Genomic DNA, 14,721 nt, shown 5'->3' on the forward strand with positions numbered 1-14,721 from the left:
AATTAATATGTAACGCAGCTAAAAGGGCATGTACAGTATATACTCTCTGTATATCTTGCCCTAGATACTCCAGCAATAAAAACTGAATGGCCTATTTTTGATCCCTACATCTATTCACAGATAACAATTCATATCTTCAAATCAATGCCCAATTTATGCTACACGCAGAGGGGTCATGCATGGAAAGACCTCTGTAGGCTTACAACATGTAAATGTGGCCAGATGTTCAGTCCTAGGCTGAATGCCAAATGTACAGATGTCAGATAAGTTGCATTTTAACTATATCCTAAACAATGATTCCCATCTTCTATAAAGGGAGAACGTGAGAGAATATACTTCCATAAAGCATATGTGAACGTGGGACATCAGGTGTCACGTTACGTAAAAACTAAAATTTCAATTCTTGATTTGCTCAAATCTGTCCCTTTACACACAGTAAACTTTGTGTTGTGCATATAAACAGTGTCAGTGAGAGGAAATAAAGGAGGAAAAGTCAGAAAGGGATAGTGAGAGCTTCATTGTGCACTAGCCCAAGGCAGCGTGTTTGTTGAGTTGAACTGTGTCTCATTGTTTCTCTAGCTGCCACACCATCTGCATTCAGAGAACTCATTAACACAATTACACACTGTCCCGTTCAACAAATGTCCAAAAAGCCGCAACACTGTTGCGTGACAAACACTTCAAGCCATCACAAACTAAAATCAAACCATCATGCATTTTGACAGCGGGGGGCAAATGAGTTAAGAGCTGAACAAATCTCCACAGCGGTTTTGATCTATCCAGTATAGACATTAATATGATTATGCAAGTCTGTTCAAGGCTAAACATGGGATTAAAATGCTACTGCCCCAGAGCTACCCAGAATCCATCTCCTCCCCCTGAATCTTCCTCACTCTCTCTATTTCTATTTCCTATTCACTTTCATTACTTATCCACCGTTTTGTCTTTGCATTTCCTCCCTCCTCTCCTTGTCTTTCTCATCTCCTAGCATGTATATAGATGTAAAGTGTAATTCCGTTGATATCCTGATGGATTGTAAGAGGCCCAGCTGGTCCAAAAAATGAAGAGATTAGAGGCCGTGTGATTCCCCCTCGTGTCTGTCCCTGCAGACGTCCCATAATCAGCACGAAGCACTTACTGTATTCAGCCGTTACTGTACAGAAGCACACAGTGATGTACAGTATGACATTAGACAGTAAAGCATAAAAAGCATTGAAATTACTTTATACAGGAATGATTGTACTGCACAACATCCTGTTTAGATTGGTTGATAAGTCATATGTGGGCATATTTTCCTCAGAAACAAATGATCAGATTTGCTAATCAGTGTTATTTCCATATTATTTACATACTCTCATAGTAGTCATTAATATTTAATATTCATTAAATGATTTATTTGTGATTGTCATTTATTTCGTTTTTTATTATATATCTATCTTTAATTTAATTATTTGGTTTTAGATTTAATAATTTTAGTTCTTCTTAAAGTTATTATTTCAGTTAGGCAACATGTCTAATGTTCGTTTTCCTTTTTTAATTAACATTTTTGCCACATAGTGTTTATATTTTAGTTCAGTTTTATTTCAATTGCTGAAAAAAAGAAAGATTTTACTTTCATTTTACAATAGCATCACTGTTGCTTATTCATAGCATTTATTTAAAAAAGGGAAAAAAGACCAAACTTGTTTTTCAGAGAGAATAAAACATGTCATATGGCAGCTCATATGGTGCGGACTCCTAAGGCTTATTCATTAGACCATGGCAAATGAGACACAGGTACATCCCTGCACTTTTACCGCTCTGACTCTGACACGGCCCTGTGTCCTGCTGTGATTCAGCAGTTTTTCTTCGCTCCTTGCATGATGTCACCAGCCCTGGCTGGCACAGAGTGGCATCATCTCACAGAGTGCCATCACTCTCTGTTTAGGAGGGACGCTCTTGTTCACTTATTCATTCATTTGAGTCAAGAGGCCTGAACGCTGTGAGTGAGTGTAAATGTGTATGTGTTAAGTACAGTTGGGTCCAAAAGTCTGAGACTATATTGACCATCTGGGATGCAAAATCTAGTTGAAAATAAAGTAAAAAAAAAAAAAAAAATGTAGGTCAGTAATGTAAATGTGTGGCAATGATCATGTGACTCTTTGTATAGACAAGTCACGTGTTCTTCTTCCACTGAAAGGATTAGTTCACCCAAAAATGAATATTCTGTCATTGGTGATAGCACATTAAAGCAGCATAATTACTCACCCTCATCCCTCAACCCAAACAGGGTTCTACATCAGAACGCAGACTCAGTATTACCCACTGATTGGTCAACATCACACGTTGTGCTCACGTGAACAGTTCCGGCCAATAGTAAGCAGGCATTCTGACGTAGAACCCGGAAGTGCTGCACTGTGTTTACTATGCGAACAGTGTAGGAAACTGACATGGAAGTGAAGAAATTGTTGAATAAAGTAGTTTTTTTTGTTTTTGCGCACATTCTCATCACTTCATAGCATTAAAGGGATAGTTCACCCAAAAACGAAAATTTGATGTTTTTCTGCTAACCCCCAAGGCATCCAAGATGTAGGTGTCTTTGTTTCTTCAGTAGAACACAAATGAAGATCAGCCGTATAATGCATGTGAATGGGGTCCAATTCTATTAGAGTAAAAAAAACATGCACAGACAACTTCAAATTAAACCCTGCGGCTCGTGGCGACACATTGATGTCTTAAGACATGAAACGATCGGTTTCTGCGAGAAACCGAGCAGTTTTTATGCTATTATTTCACCTATTATCAGACGAATGTCATCAGCTCTCCAGACCGCCATAACTTCTTGCGAATAAGGTCAAAATACCAGCCGGGTCATAGATATATACATAGATGCATCATTAGTGCCTGCGCGGAGCGGTCAATTGAGGAATCTACATATTTATTTCTATGAGCGCGCAGGTATTTTGACCTTATTCGCAGGAAGTTATGGCGGTCTGGAGAGCTGATGACATTCGTCTGATATGAGGTGAAATAATAGCATAAATACCGTTCGGTTTCTCGCAGAAACCGATCGTTTCGTGTCTTAAGACATCAATGTGTCGTCACGAGCCGCAGGGTTTAATTTCAAGTTGTCTGCGCATGTTTATTTTACTCTAAAAGAATTGGACCCCATTCACATGCATTATACGACTGACAGATGGCAACGGTTGGAGATAAAAATCTTAATTTTTGTTCTATTGAAGAAACAAAGACACCTACATCCTGGATGCCCTGGGGGTAAGCAGAAAAACATAACATTTTCGTTTTTGGGTGAACTATCGCTTTAAGGTTGAAACACTGGAGTCACATGAACTATTTTAACGATGTCTTTACTACCTTTCTGGGCCTTGAAAGTGGTAATAACATTGCAGTCAATGGAGGGTCAGAAAGCTCTCGGATTACGGGTTTGGAACAAGTAATTGATGACCGAATTTTCATTTGATTCATTGGATGAACTAACCCTTGAAGTTCAAGACACTCTTTGGACACTCATACAGCAGCTCAACTGCTGTCTTGAATGGAATAAGGCAACTCCAGCAAAAAATGAAAATTCTGTCATAATTTATTCACCTTCATGTTGTTCCAAACCTGTATGACTTTCTTTCTTCTGTGGAACATAAAGAAGATATTTTGAGAAATTTATCTGGTTTTGTCCATAAAATAAGAGGGTCGATGGGTTTCAATGATGTTTGGTTCTTCAAAATATCTTATTTTGTGCTCAACAAGAAAGAAATGCGTATCATCTTGGAACAACATGAGGGTGAATAAAAGTATAATTTTTTGGTGGAGTATCCCTTTAAAGCAAAAATAAGAGAGAAACCAAATATTGAGACATCCTGAAATTGTCAAAATCTATGTAGCCACAGAGATTCACCCAATGAACCAGATGCATCTCTTCAAATGTCACTCAAGCCAAATGGTCCAAAATCAAAACAGATTCTGACAGAAGCACACGCTGTCCTCGTGCGGTTTAAAGGAGAATGGCGAGCTCACAAAGTGAGTTTTTGAGCAGAGACCGGGCTGGTTTTTGGCAACCATTTGTGTTGCTGTGTAAACGCCGTATTCCAAACATTCCTGTATGAATGCACACAGAACGTGGGATGACGGTCTGGCTCAATGTGTTCCATTGTGTGCCAAAGCCACTGAGCATGTAGTTACTGGCTGCCACACAGGGTTTATGTATCTACGGCACTACCAATCTCTGCCTATCTCTTAGTTAGTCTGAGTAAAAGTGAGGCATCCGAAAATAAGGCACCTTCAGCTGTCAAACTGCTGTCAGACTGGAGTGTGGCATTACTATAAGGCAATTTTAGTGAGCCATCAACAAAAATGATGCATGATATTTTTTGTATATATGATCTTGTATATTTCTCACCCCAATACTGTTACCAACTTACATCATCATCCTAAAATGGGGAGCGTGCTATTGGCTCCCCTAATAAACAGCAAAACAACGGAGGTGGGTGTCTGCGCGGATTACAGTCAGAGGCCATCAGTGAGGGGAATGAAGATTATGTATGACGGGACGCAGGGCATCACAACAGGCCGGCAGGCCCTGACTTGACACCCCAGAATCACGGCAGTCCAGAAAACAGCATGCCTTACTGAGCTTCCCTTTCCCAGCAACATATGATGACACTGTGGGTTCACCCCAGTTCATCCAATTTTTTCATTTTACTTCATGGTATATTAATTATTTATGAAAATGAAATTGTTTTTGTTTTATTTTATTTTCTTAGTCGTATGAGAAAATATTTCTGAATAGCCTAGAAACATGTCAGACATCTTATTATATGCAAAAGTGGGACATTTTTTTGTTACATTTACAATGGATGACACAAAAAAAAGCTTTGTGTACTTTTTTTTTTTTTTTTTTTACAATGTCTAAGTGTAAATGTATCATGTTTCAAAAAAGGTTATATGCGATGGTGATACACATTTGAACAAAGTTAGCCACAGAATTTTACTTTATTGAAGTATTTATTAAAGCTTTATTGAAATATTCCTCTATAAAAACTGAATATTCTGTCAAATTAGGTCTATAACCCTGCTGGAAAATTGCGTCACATCTGTTTAAAGGGTTAGTTCACCCAAAAATGAAAATTATCCCATTTACTCACCCTCAAGTCATCCTAGGTGTACATGACATTCTTCTTTCAGACGAATACAGTCTGAGTTATATTAAAAAAAGTCCTGGCTCTGCCAAGCTTTATAATGGCATTGACTTGATAGGTCGTTTTTGAAGTCCATAAAAGTGCATCTATCGATCATATAACTGCTCCACATGGTTCTGGTGGTTAATAAAGGCATTCTGAAGCGAAATGGCACTTTTGAGTAAAAAACATATCCACATTTAAACCTTCATAGACGAAAACAGCTAACTTCCGGCAGATTGCCGTATGCATCGATTTACGACGAAAGAGTAACCCTTGACGCATGCGTATTGACGAACGCAGAAATACAGTTACTCTTTTAGCGCAAATCGACTCGCGCATTGCTGACCGCCGGAAGTGAGCTATTTTCGTCTATAAAGTTTGAAATATGGATATTTTTCTTACACAAATGTGCTACTTCACTTCAGAAGGCCTTTATTAACCCCCAGAGTCGTGTGGAGCAGTTATATGATGGATAGATGCACTTTATGGACTTCAAAAATGACCCATCGAGTCAATGCCATTATAAAACTTGGATTAGCAAATGACTTTTTTAATATAACTCCGATTGTATTCGTCTGAAAGAAGAATGTCATATACACCAAGGATGACTTGAAAGTGAGTAAATCATGTGCTAATTTTCATTTTTGGGTAAACTAATCCTTTAAACTGCTTGTTGGGACATTGTAGCTGGTTTGTTACAAGTCATGTTCTACAAACTCTAACCAGTTTTATCAAGGTCCATCAGCTTAATCCTCCTGACCTCAACCCAGCTACAAGTAAACTGTCATTCATGAAATACTATCAAGATTTTAAACGTTGCAGTTGATTAATGATGATAATCCGTTCAATATGGACAATATATTGCAATGCAAAATAGTTTAGAGTAAGTGATTTTATATTATTTGTAGAGGCTTATGATTAAGAGCAACATTCTCATTTACAATGGATTTTCAGATGCTCCCTGGGATTATTTACATGATGAAGCGTGATCACACCCACTACGAAAACATTTGCTTAATGACAACGACCTTTGTTGCATTGATCATGTTACATTTGATCATCTCCTGATATTTAAAAGCAAATTTATCTTTAAACATATTAGTCCAGACCTGACAGAACCCTTTACTGGCCTCACCCATGCAAAAATTATTACAACAGACAAGAATACAAACCCAAGAGGGACACCTCCTTGTCCTTCACACCTGGTTTAACTGAATACACACTACTGTGACATTTGTACATGACCTGTGCAAAGCAAACAAAGCCAGTCACAGTGCAAAGAATGAGAAATAAATGTGCATTAACTGAATAAGGATTTAAGGGGGTGTGGTCAAAATGTTCCTCTATAACGCAACCATTTGGAACATCAAAGGAGATGGTCATGTTTTCAAATTAACCTGTCCCACAATGCCAGGTATCCATACATGACCCTCAATGCGTCGGTTTCGGGTCGTGTGTTCCCTTTCAATTGCATTTTACAGTATGACGCACGTCCACGAAGCATGTTGAAGAGATGCACTGCAGAGAGCCGAGCACGCGACGCACACGTTGCCAGTATGGATGAGAACAATGCGATGAGACGCGACAAACTAGAACGCGCCCATTATAATCAAAACCAGCTTCATTTATCATAACTGACTCGTTCTGGTTCGTCGCGTCGTTCGTTTGCAGTTTATATGGGGTGTACAGCTTAAACCTTTCACGATTTCATCATTCCAAAATGCTCACAATGTTAAAACAATATGTGGCACTACTGAAGTTATGTAACTGTGGTAGCTTTCTATAGAGGTTTGCTGCGGAGGACACCTGTCCACAGCATCCGAACTGCGGCAGTGCCTAAACAAAGAAATCTCGGCAGGTCGGCATATTTATGAACGTTTGGAGACGAGAGAGCGGTGAGTCACGGGTACTCTGTATTTACATCGCATCGTTATCTCGCGTGCATATAACAATAACTAAAGCCTGTCATCCAGGGACTGCGACTGTATCACAATCTATACGCGTGCACGCCGATTCGTAGTCAATTTTTGTCTCCATTACGGTTAGGCTTTCTTAATGCACATATGCCTATAGTGAAGCAATAAAATGTGAGCACTAATCACAATGTCAAAGTGCACTTACCCGTTGTTGTTGTTTTTAAAATTCAGTACGCTGTAGTGTTGGCCGATGTGCACTGTCAGATCCGCCCTCTCGTACAGTGCGCCTCTGTGTTCGCAGAGCGACGCCCCGCCCCTTATCTCGCCTCGACCAATCACAATTCAGGGCAATTGTACTCTAGTCTAGCACTGTGGTGCTCTAGGACTTGAGCATCCTCTCGTTTCTTACATGCGTCCCCCTAGTATTGATGGACAGCTGATGGACACAATGAGTATGTTGATGGCATATGAGAGGCAAGGGGTTTAGCCAATCAACATGTCAGCATTAGCGCGCTGATTTTAGCACTGAATGATCTTAATATATATATTTGGGCATCAGACAGAGCAGTTGACATTGACCGATATGACACATGATACCCTTGTAGTTTCCATGCAGCTCCTTTATGGGGAGATTCGTTTAAAAATCCCCTGAATGTAACCTCATACATTTATGACACCCTTATAAAAAATAGGCTGCCAAAAGAGCATTGTGGAAGTACGGAATTCCTCTATTGTGTTGTTTATCCGGTTCTGGAACATGATTAAGGAGCGCGTTTGAAGCGTAATATAAAAATATAACAATAATACGCTTCGTGCAGGCCCTTTTTAAAGTGGGTGTTTCTCATTCGGCTGGTTTCCCATTACACTGAACACCGTGTTTCCTTTTAGGAGCTACACTTGAATAAACAGTTCAATGAATTGTCACTATCTAATTGAGTATACTGGTCTTAAAGGAACATTGACATGTCGAACTCTGTTTATTGTATTATATTTGCAGCTAGGTGGGCCTTTTCCTGTCTGCCAAAGCGGGAAGGGTTTGTCTAAGTTTTGGCTGAAGTATATCCTATTATAATTTACACAAAGTTATTTGGGTTTGCTTACTCATAGTTATTTGATGCTGTAAATATATTTCAAAGGACGGTTTCAGTTTAGGTTGAAAGCAAAACCACATGTATGAGCAGAACGATTCACTTCATTTTTAGACACTCATCAACTTCCTGTTTTAATTTATAAGTGGCCTACAAAGAGCCTGAGCGTGGACTTTCAATTCCACCTCTAGCTCTATAGATTGAATCCACTGACATAAATATGACAGCCTTGAAAATGGATTTCATTTGTTTTTGCAGGCAGCAGCATTGCAGAGGTGGTGACATTTGGAAAAAGGAAAAATAAGTAATTTTTGACACCAGAGGAACACAAGGAAATGGACTGATTTTCTTTCATTCAGTCAGATATGATGCGTTTCATACACTTCTATAGACTTGTGATTTTTGTGAATTAATTTATTCAATGTGAATGTGATTACAAGTTCATAGGAGATAAAATGTGCACAATAATCAATTTATAGTAAGTTAACAATAAATATTCCTACTCAAGATTGCCATAAATTACGTTATATTACATTTGAACATTTCAATACTCGGTCTATATACCACATTCCCTATGAATATCTTTCTAGCACATTTATATATGGCTTACTACTGGATGTGTTTGGCATGAACCAGCGGCAACTGATTATATATGTATTATATATGTATATTACTAATTCCATGAACTGCCACCTTAACGTGGTGGAGGGGTTTGAGTACCCGAATGAACCTAGGAGCTATGTTGTCCGGGGCTATATGCCCCTGGTAGGGTCTCCCAAGGCAAACAGGTCCTAGGGGACGGGTCAGACTAAGAGCAGTTCAAAAACCCCTTATGACGACAATGACAACGAGGACCGTGACGTCGCCCGGTATGGCGCAGCCGGGGCCCCACCCTGGAGCCAGGCCTGGGGTTGGGGCTCGTATGCGAGCGCCTGGTGGCCGGGCCTTCCCCCACGGGGTCCGGCCGGGCTCAGCCCGAAGGAGCGACGTGGGGACACCTTCCCGTGGGCCCACCACTCACGGGAGGGACCGTAAGGGGCCGGTGCGGAGAAGATCGGGCAGCAGTCGAAGGCAGGAGCCTAGACAACCCGATCCCTGGACACGGAAACTGGCTCTTGGGACATGGAATGTCACCTCACTGGCGGGGAAGGAGCCTGAGATTGTGCGTGAGGTTGAGAGGTTCCGACTAGAGATAGTCGGAATCACCTCTACGCACGGCTTGGGCTCTGGAACCACACTCCTCGAGAGAGGATGGACTCTTCACCACTCTGGAGTTGCCCATGGTGAGAGGCGGCGGGCTGGTGTGGGTTTGCTTATAGCCCCCCAGCTCTGCCGCCATGTGTTGGAGTTTACCCCGGTGAACGAGAGGGTTGTTTCCCTGCGGCTTCGGCTCAGGGATAGGTCTCTCACTGTTGTTTGTGCCTACGGGCCGAACGGCAGTGCAGAGTACCCGGCCTTTTTGGTGTCCCTGGGAGGGGTGCTGGAAAGTGCTCCGACTGGGGACTCCGTCGTTCTACTGGGGGACTTCAACGCCCACGTGGGCAATGACAGTGACACCTGGAGGGGCGTGATTGGGAGGAACGGCCCCCCTGATCTGAACCCGAGTGGTGTTCAGTTATTGGACTTCTGTGCTAGTCACGGTTTGTCCATAACGAACACCATGTTCAGGCATAAGAGTGTCCATCAGTGCACATGGCACCAGGACACTCTAGGTCGTAGGTCAATGATCGACTTTGTGGTCGTTTCATCTGACCTGCGGCCGTATGTCTTGGACACTCGGGTGAAGAGAGGGGCGGAGCTGTCAACTGATCACCACCTGGTGGTGAGTTGGATCCGATGGCGGGGGAGGAAGCTGGACAGACCCGGTAGACCCAAGCGTACTGTAAGGGTCTGCTGGGAACGTTTGGCCGAGCCCCCTGTCAGAGAGATCTTCAACTCCCACCTCCGGCAGAACTTCGACCGGATCCCGAGGGAGGCTGGAGATATTGAGTCCGAATGGACCATGTTCTCCACCTCCATTGTCAAAGCTGCCGCTCGGAGCTGTGGCCGTAAGGTCTCCGGTGCATGTCGAGGCGGCAATCCCCGAACTCGGTGGTGGACACCGGAAGTAAGGGATGCCGTCAAGCTGAAGAAGGAGTCCTATCGGGCCTGGTTGGCTTGTGGGACTCCTGAGGCAGCTGACATGTACCGGCAGGCTAAGCGGACTGCAGCCCGGGTGGTTGTGGAGGCAAAAACTCGGGCCTGGGAGGAGTTCGGTGAGGCCATGGAAAAGGACTATCGGCTGGCCTCGAAGAGATTCTGGCAAACCGTCCGGCGCCTCAGGAGGGGGAAGCAGTGCCCTACCAACGCTGTTTACAGTGGCGATGGGCAGCTGTTGACCTCAACTGGGGATATCGTCGGACGGTGGAAGGAATACTTTGAGGATCTCCTCAATCCCGCCATCACGTCTTCCATTGAGGAAGCAGAGGCTGGGGGCTCAGAGGAGGACTCGTCCATCACCCGGGCTGAAGTCACCGAGGTGGTCAAGAAACTCCTCGGTGGCAAGGCACCGGGGGTGGATGAGATCCGCCCTGAGTACCTCAAGTCTCTGGATGTTGTGGGGCTGTCTTGGCTGACACGCCTCTGCAACATCGCGTGGCGGTCGGGGACAGTGCCTCTGGGATGGCAGACCGGGGTGGTGGTCCCTCTTTTTAAGAAGGGGGACCGGAGGGTGTGTTCCAACTACAGAGGGATCACACTTCTCAGCCTCCCCGGGAAAGTCTATGCCAGGGTACTGGAGAGGAGAATACGGCCGATAGTAGAACCTCGGATTCAGGAGGAACAGTCTGGTTTTCGTCCGGGCCGTGGTACACTGGACCAGCTCTATACCCTCTACAGGGTGCTGGAGGGTTCATGGGAGTTTGCCCAACCAGTCCACATGTGTTTTGTGGATTTGGAGAAGGCATTCGACTGTGTCCCTCGCGGCATCCTGTGGAGGGTGCTCGGGGAGTATGGGGTCCGGGGTCCTTTGCTAAGGGCTGTCCGGTCCCTGTACGACCAAAGCAGGAGTTTGGTCCGCATTGCCGGCAGTAAGTCAGACTTGTTCCCGGTGCATGTTGGACTCCGGCAGGGCTGCCCTTTGTCGCCGGTTCTGTTCATAATTTTTATGGACAGAATTTCTAGGCGCAGCCAGGGGCCGGAGGGTGTCAGGTTTGGGGACCATGCGGTTTCGTCTCTGCTCTTTGCGGATGACGTTGTCGTGTTGGCCCCTTCTAACCAGGACCTTCAGCATGCACTGGGACGGTTTGCAGCCGAGTGTGAAGCGGCTGGGATGAGGATCAGCACCTCCAAATCCGAGGCCATGGTCCTCAGTCGGAAAAGGGTGGTTTGCCCTCTTCAGGTTGGTGGAGAGTTCCTGCCTCAAGTGGAGGAGTTCAAGTATCTAGGGGTCTTGTTCACGAGTGAGGGGAGGATGGAACGGGAGATTGACAAACGGATCGGTGCAGCTTCTGCAGTAATGCGGTCGATGTACCGGTCTGTTGTGGTGAAGAAAGAGCTAAGCCGTAAGGCGAAGCTCTCGATTTACCGGTCAATCTACGTTCCTACTCTCACCTATGGTCATGAGCTTTGGGTCATGACCGAAAGGACAAGATCCCGGATACAGGCGGCCGAAATGAGTTTTCTCCGCAGGGTGGCTGGGCGCTCCCTTAGAGATAGGGTGAGGAGCTCAGTCACTCGGGAGGAACTCGGAGTAGAGCCGCTGCTCCTCCACATCGAGAGGGGTCAGTTGAGGTGGCTCGGGCATCTGTTCCGGATGCCTCCTGAGCGCCTTCCCGGGAAGGTGTTTCGGGCATGTCCAACCGGGAGGAGGCCCCGGGGAAGACCTAGGACACGCTGGAGGGACTATGTCTTCCGGCTGGCTTGGGAACGCCTCGGTGTCCCCCCGGAAGAGCTGGAGGAAGTGTCTAGGGAGAGGGAAGTCTGGGCATCTCTGCTTAGACTGCTGCCCCCGCGACCCGGCCCTGGATAAAGCGGAAGAAGATGGATGGATGGATGGATATGGATTATATTCAAAATGGATTTTAACTCATAATTTGCATTAATCACATTTTGACCCTTTGGCCAAACTGATGAATATACATTTAGAGCGATATATTGTCACGGGAAAATGTGCAGTGGATATCCGAAAGAAATAAACACATGCTTTCATGTAAATTACAGGCATGTTATTCAGCAGGATTCACACACTCTGAGGTACTTGAGCTACTAGAGATGAGCTTGGGGTTCTTCCACCTGAGATACAGTTTCCGAATGACCATTTAAATCATACTCTGATGGGCCTTTCCAGTGTATTGCTACGGTATGTCCAAGACCATTTCTCCAAACAAACAGACAATCGTCAATTCAACACAAAACAGCACTGTTAAAAAAACTGATATGCTAATACAAATCATTACATTTACACCTCAAAATAACAAGTGAACACTTCCATAAAAGAAACCGTTTTCGCTGAGAGGCAGGTAAAAACAATGAGCGTCGTTAGACCAGCTAACACAAATGTACCAAACTACAGGGATATTAATGATGCGTCTACGTTAGACTTTCTGAGGTAATTAATATGAACCTGAAGTAGAAGGTCTTCAAAACATCCTGCCAACATTGCGGTGGTCCATCAGTTTGTATGCATTGTTTTCCAGTGAGATGCTGAAAAAAAGTTTTAACACCTAGGATCAGAGTCATGTCTTTTTTGGATTGAGGAATCATCCTCTACCTGATGTTGCGCTGGCAATGACAGACGTCTTGAACACTCAGAGGACTCTAAATCTGACCTCGGTCCAGCCTGTGGATGGTGAACAGTTCCAATATGCTCTGCATCTATAAAACTATAACTACCTTGATCAGCCATAACTATTTGTTGCTGATCGGTTTGTGCTGTAAGATCACCAGGAGCGTTCCCTACATTGTGGCCTATGGTGCGTGGCCATCTCCCCATATAAGACCCAGAAGGAGTCTCAGATGAGGGCTGTAAGGAACAGTCCAGGAGCTGGAGCTCCATTGCACCTGACAGACTTTCACTGGACTTTATGGGGCTGCCAGCAAAGTCGCGGGGATCAAGTATCTGGGAAAATCAAAAAGTAATAAATTAACAATTGGAGTTTGTAGTGTCTATTGCTAGATTTGTAAATTGACTGTAATGGCAAAGTTCATGAAATACCTCAGAGAGAATGGCTGGTGTTTCTGTCTCTAAAGGGTTGACAGGCTGGACCAGTTTCTGGCCTGGTTTGGGTGGTTTTGGAGATGCTTCTATAGGGGACGACACAGAGCTGTAGGTTGGTGGAACCAGCACCATCTGCCTCTGAAGCAACTGCATTATGGCCCCAATGTCTTTTGACATGCGCTTCTCCAATCTTTAAAAAAAAAAAACAAGACAACAAACACAGCTCAAAACGTATATAAAAAGAAAAGAACATCAAGATAACAACAATACTGTAGTTTGATCTCACCGGAGGAGCTGTCTATGCATCATTTCCAGTCTGTTCTCTACCTCAGTGCAATGACGATGTGTGACATTGTGCAGGACGGTATTGGAGGGAACCGAAGATGAGGGGAAAGACATGCTGTGGCTGGGTACTTCCTGGTACTGATGGCCACGACTGTCCCCCCAAAAGCTGAAGACGTTAGAAACCCCCGAAAGAGCTTCTAATTTAAAACAAGGGTCATGTCAAAATGATGCATTCACTGCAAGGGAAGATTTCACCCAAAAGTGAAAATTCAGACATTATTTATGTTGTTCCAAACCCGTAAGACTTTCCTTCATTTCTGAATATTTTGAAGATTTCGGTCAGTCCATTCAAACAACATTCATGTATTATGAACATAGACTGTAAAGAAATATGGACGTAGTGTCCGTGACGTCACCCATAGGATTCTGAAGAGCAATTTTGAAGAGTTAAGTAGGGTCGAGCTGGCCGTTGCCATCTTGGCAGCGCGTCATCGCGCATCACTCCCGGATAATAGAAAATGGGCAAAGGGGCGGGACGTGGGCGGAGCTGAGGTGACGCGATGACTAACAGACAGCAGACAAACGGCAATCCACCTGTCACTCAAAGTGGCCACGCCCTTAATTATGCAGAACTTTAAGGCTTTATATAATGTAAACGAATTAGTTATACAAAAATTCTCCTCCCTCACAGTTGTCATGAAGGGCAAAATTAGCCATATAGACCAAAACCACAATTTGTACCAGGCTGTAAACATGTTTTTATTTTTCTGCTGTAAAGTTGGTCATTTTAACATGGGGCTCAATGAGATTCTGCTCCCTTCTGGAGCCTGTCTCTAGCGGCCAGTCAATGAATTTGCTGTTTTAGTCACTTCCTTATTGGCTTCAAGAGAAACTGTGGGAGGTTGCAGCTTGATTCTGAAGAACCAATCGATTTATGAACATACTTTTTATTAACATACAAAGTTTGATCAACACATTCATACAGCACATCAAATATAGCAAACAGAAGCTGGGCAATGAGGTTTATTCACACATGTAACTAGGGCTGGGCGATATATCGC

At 43.9% G+C, this 14,721-nt stretch overlaps 2 protein-coding genes across 8 annotated transcripts in view; both read right to left on the reverse strand.

Annotated features, from left to right (window-relative positions):
* map4l (microtubule associated protein 4 like) overlaps nt 1–7,383 on the reverse strand; it is a 45,588-nt gene extending 38,205 nt beyond the window's left edge. For all 7 annotated transcript variants that reach the window (XM_079820084.1, XM_079820083.1, XM_079820082.1 and 4 more), the window contains exon 1: nt 7,296–7,383. The gene's annotated coding sequence lies outside the window, so the exon portion shown is untranslated. The remainder of the gene's footprint in view (nt 1–7,295) is intronic.
* A 5,491-nt stretch (nt 7,384–12,874) lies between these two features.
* The window catches only part of kcnh2a (potassium voltage-gated channel, subfamily H (eag-related), member 2a), a gene marked incomplete at both ends in the record, with an annotated part of 56,668 nt that continues 54,821 nt past the window's right edge, over nt 12,875–14,721 (reverse strand). The window contains 3 exons of the mRNA XM_079820553.1: nt 12,875–13,276; nt 13,373–13,565; nt 13,662–13,857. Of these exons, the coding sequence (XP_079676679.1) occupies nt 12,875–13,276; nt 13,373–13,565; nt 13,662–13,857 (791 nt within the window). The remainder of the gene's footprint in view (nt 13,277–13,372; nt 13,566–13,661; nt 13,858–14,721) is intronic.

This window comes from Gobio gobio (genome assembly GCF_949357685.1).
Source record: "Gobio gobio genome assembly, chromosome: 6".
NCBI classification, from domain to species: domain Eukaryota; kingdom Metazoa; phylum Chordata; class Actinopteri; order Cypriniformes; family Gobionidae; genus Gobio; species Gobio gobio.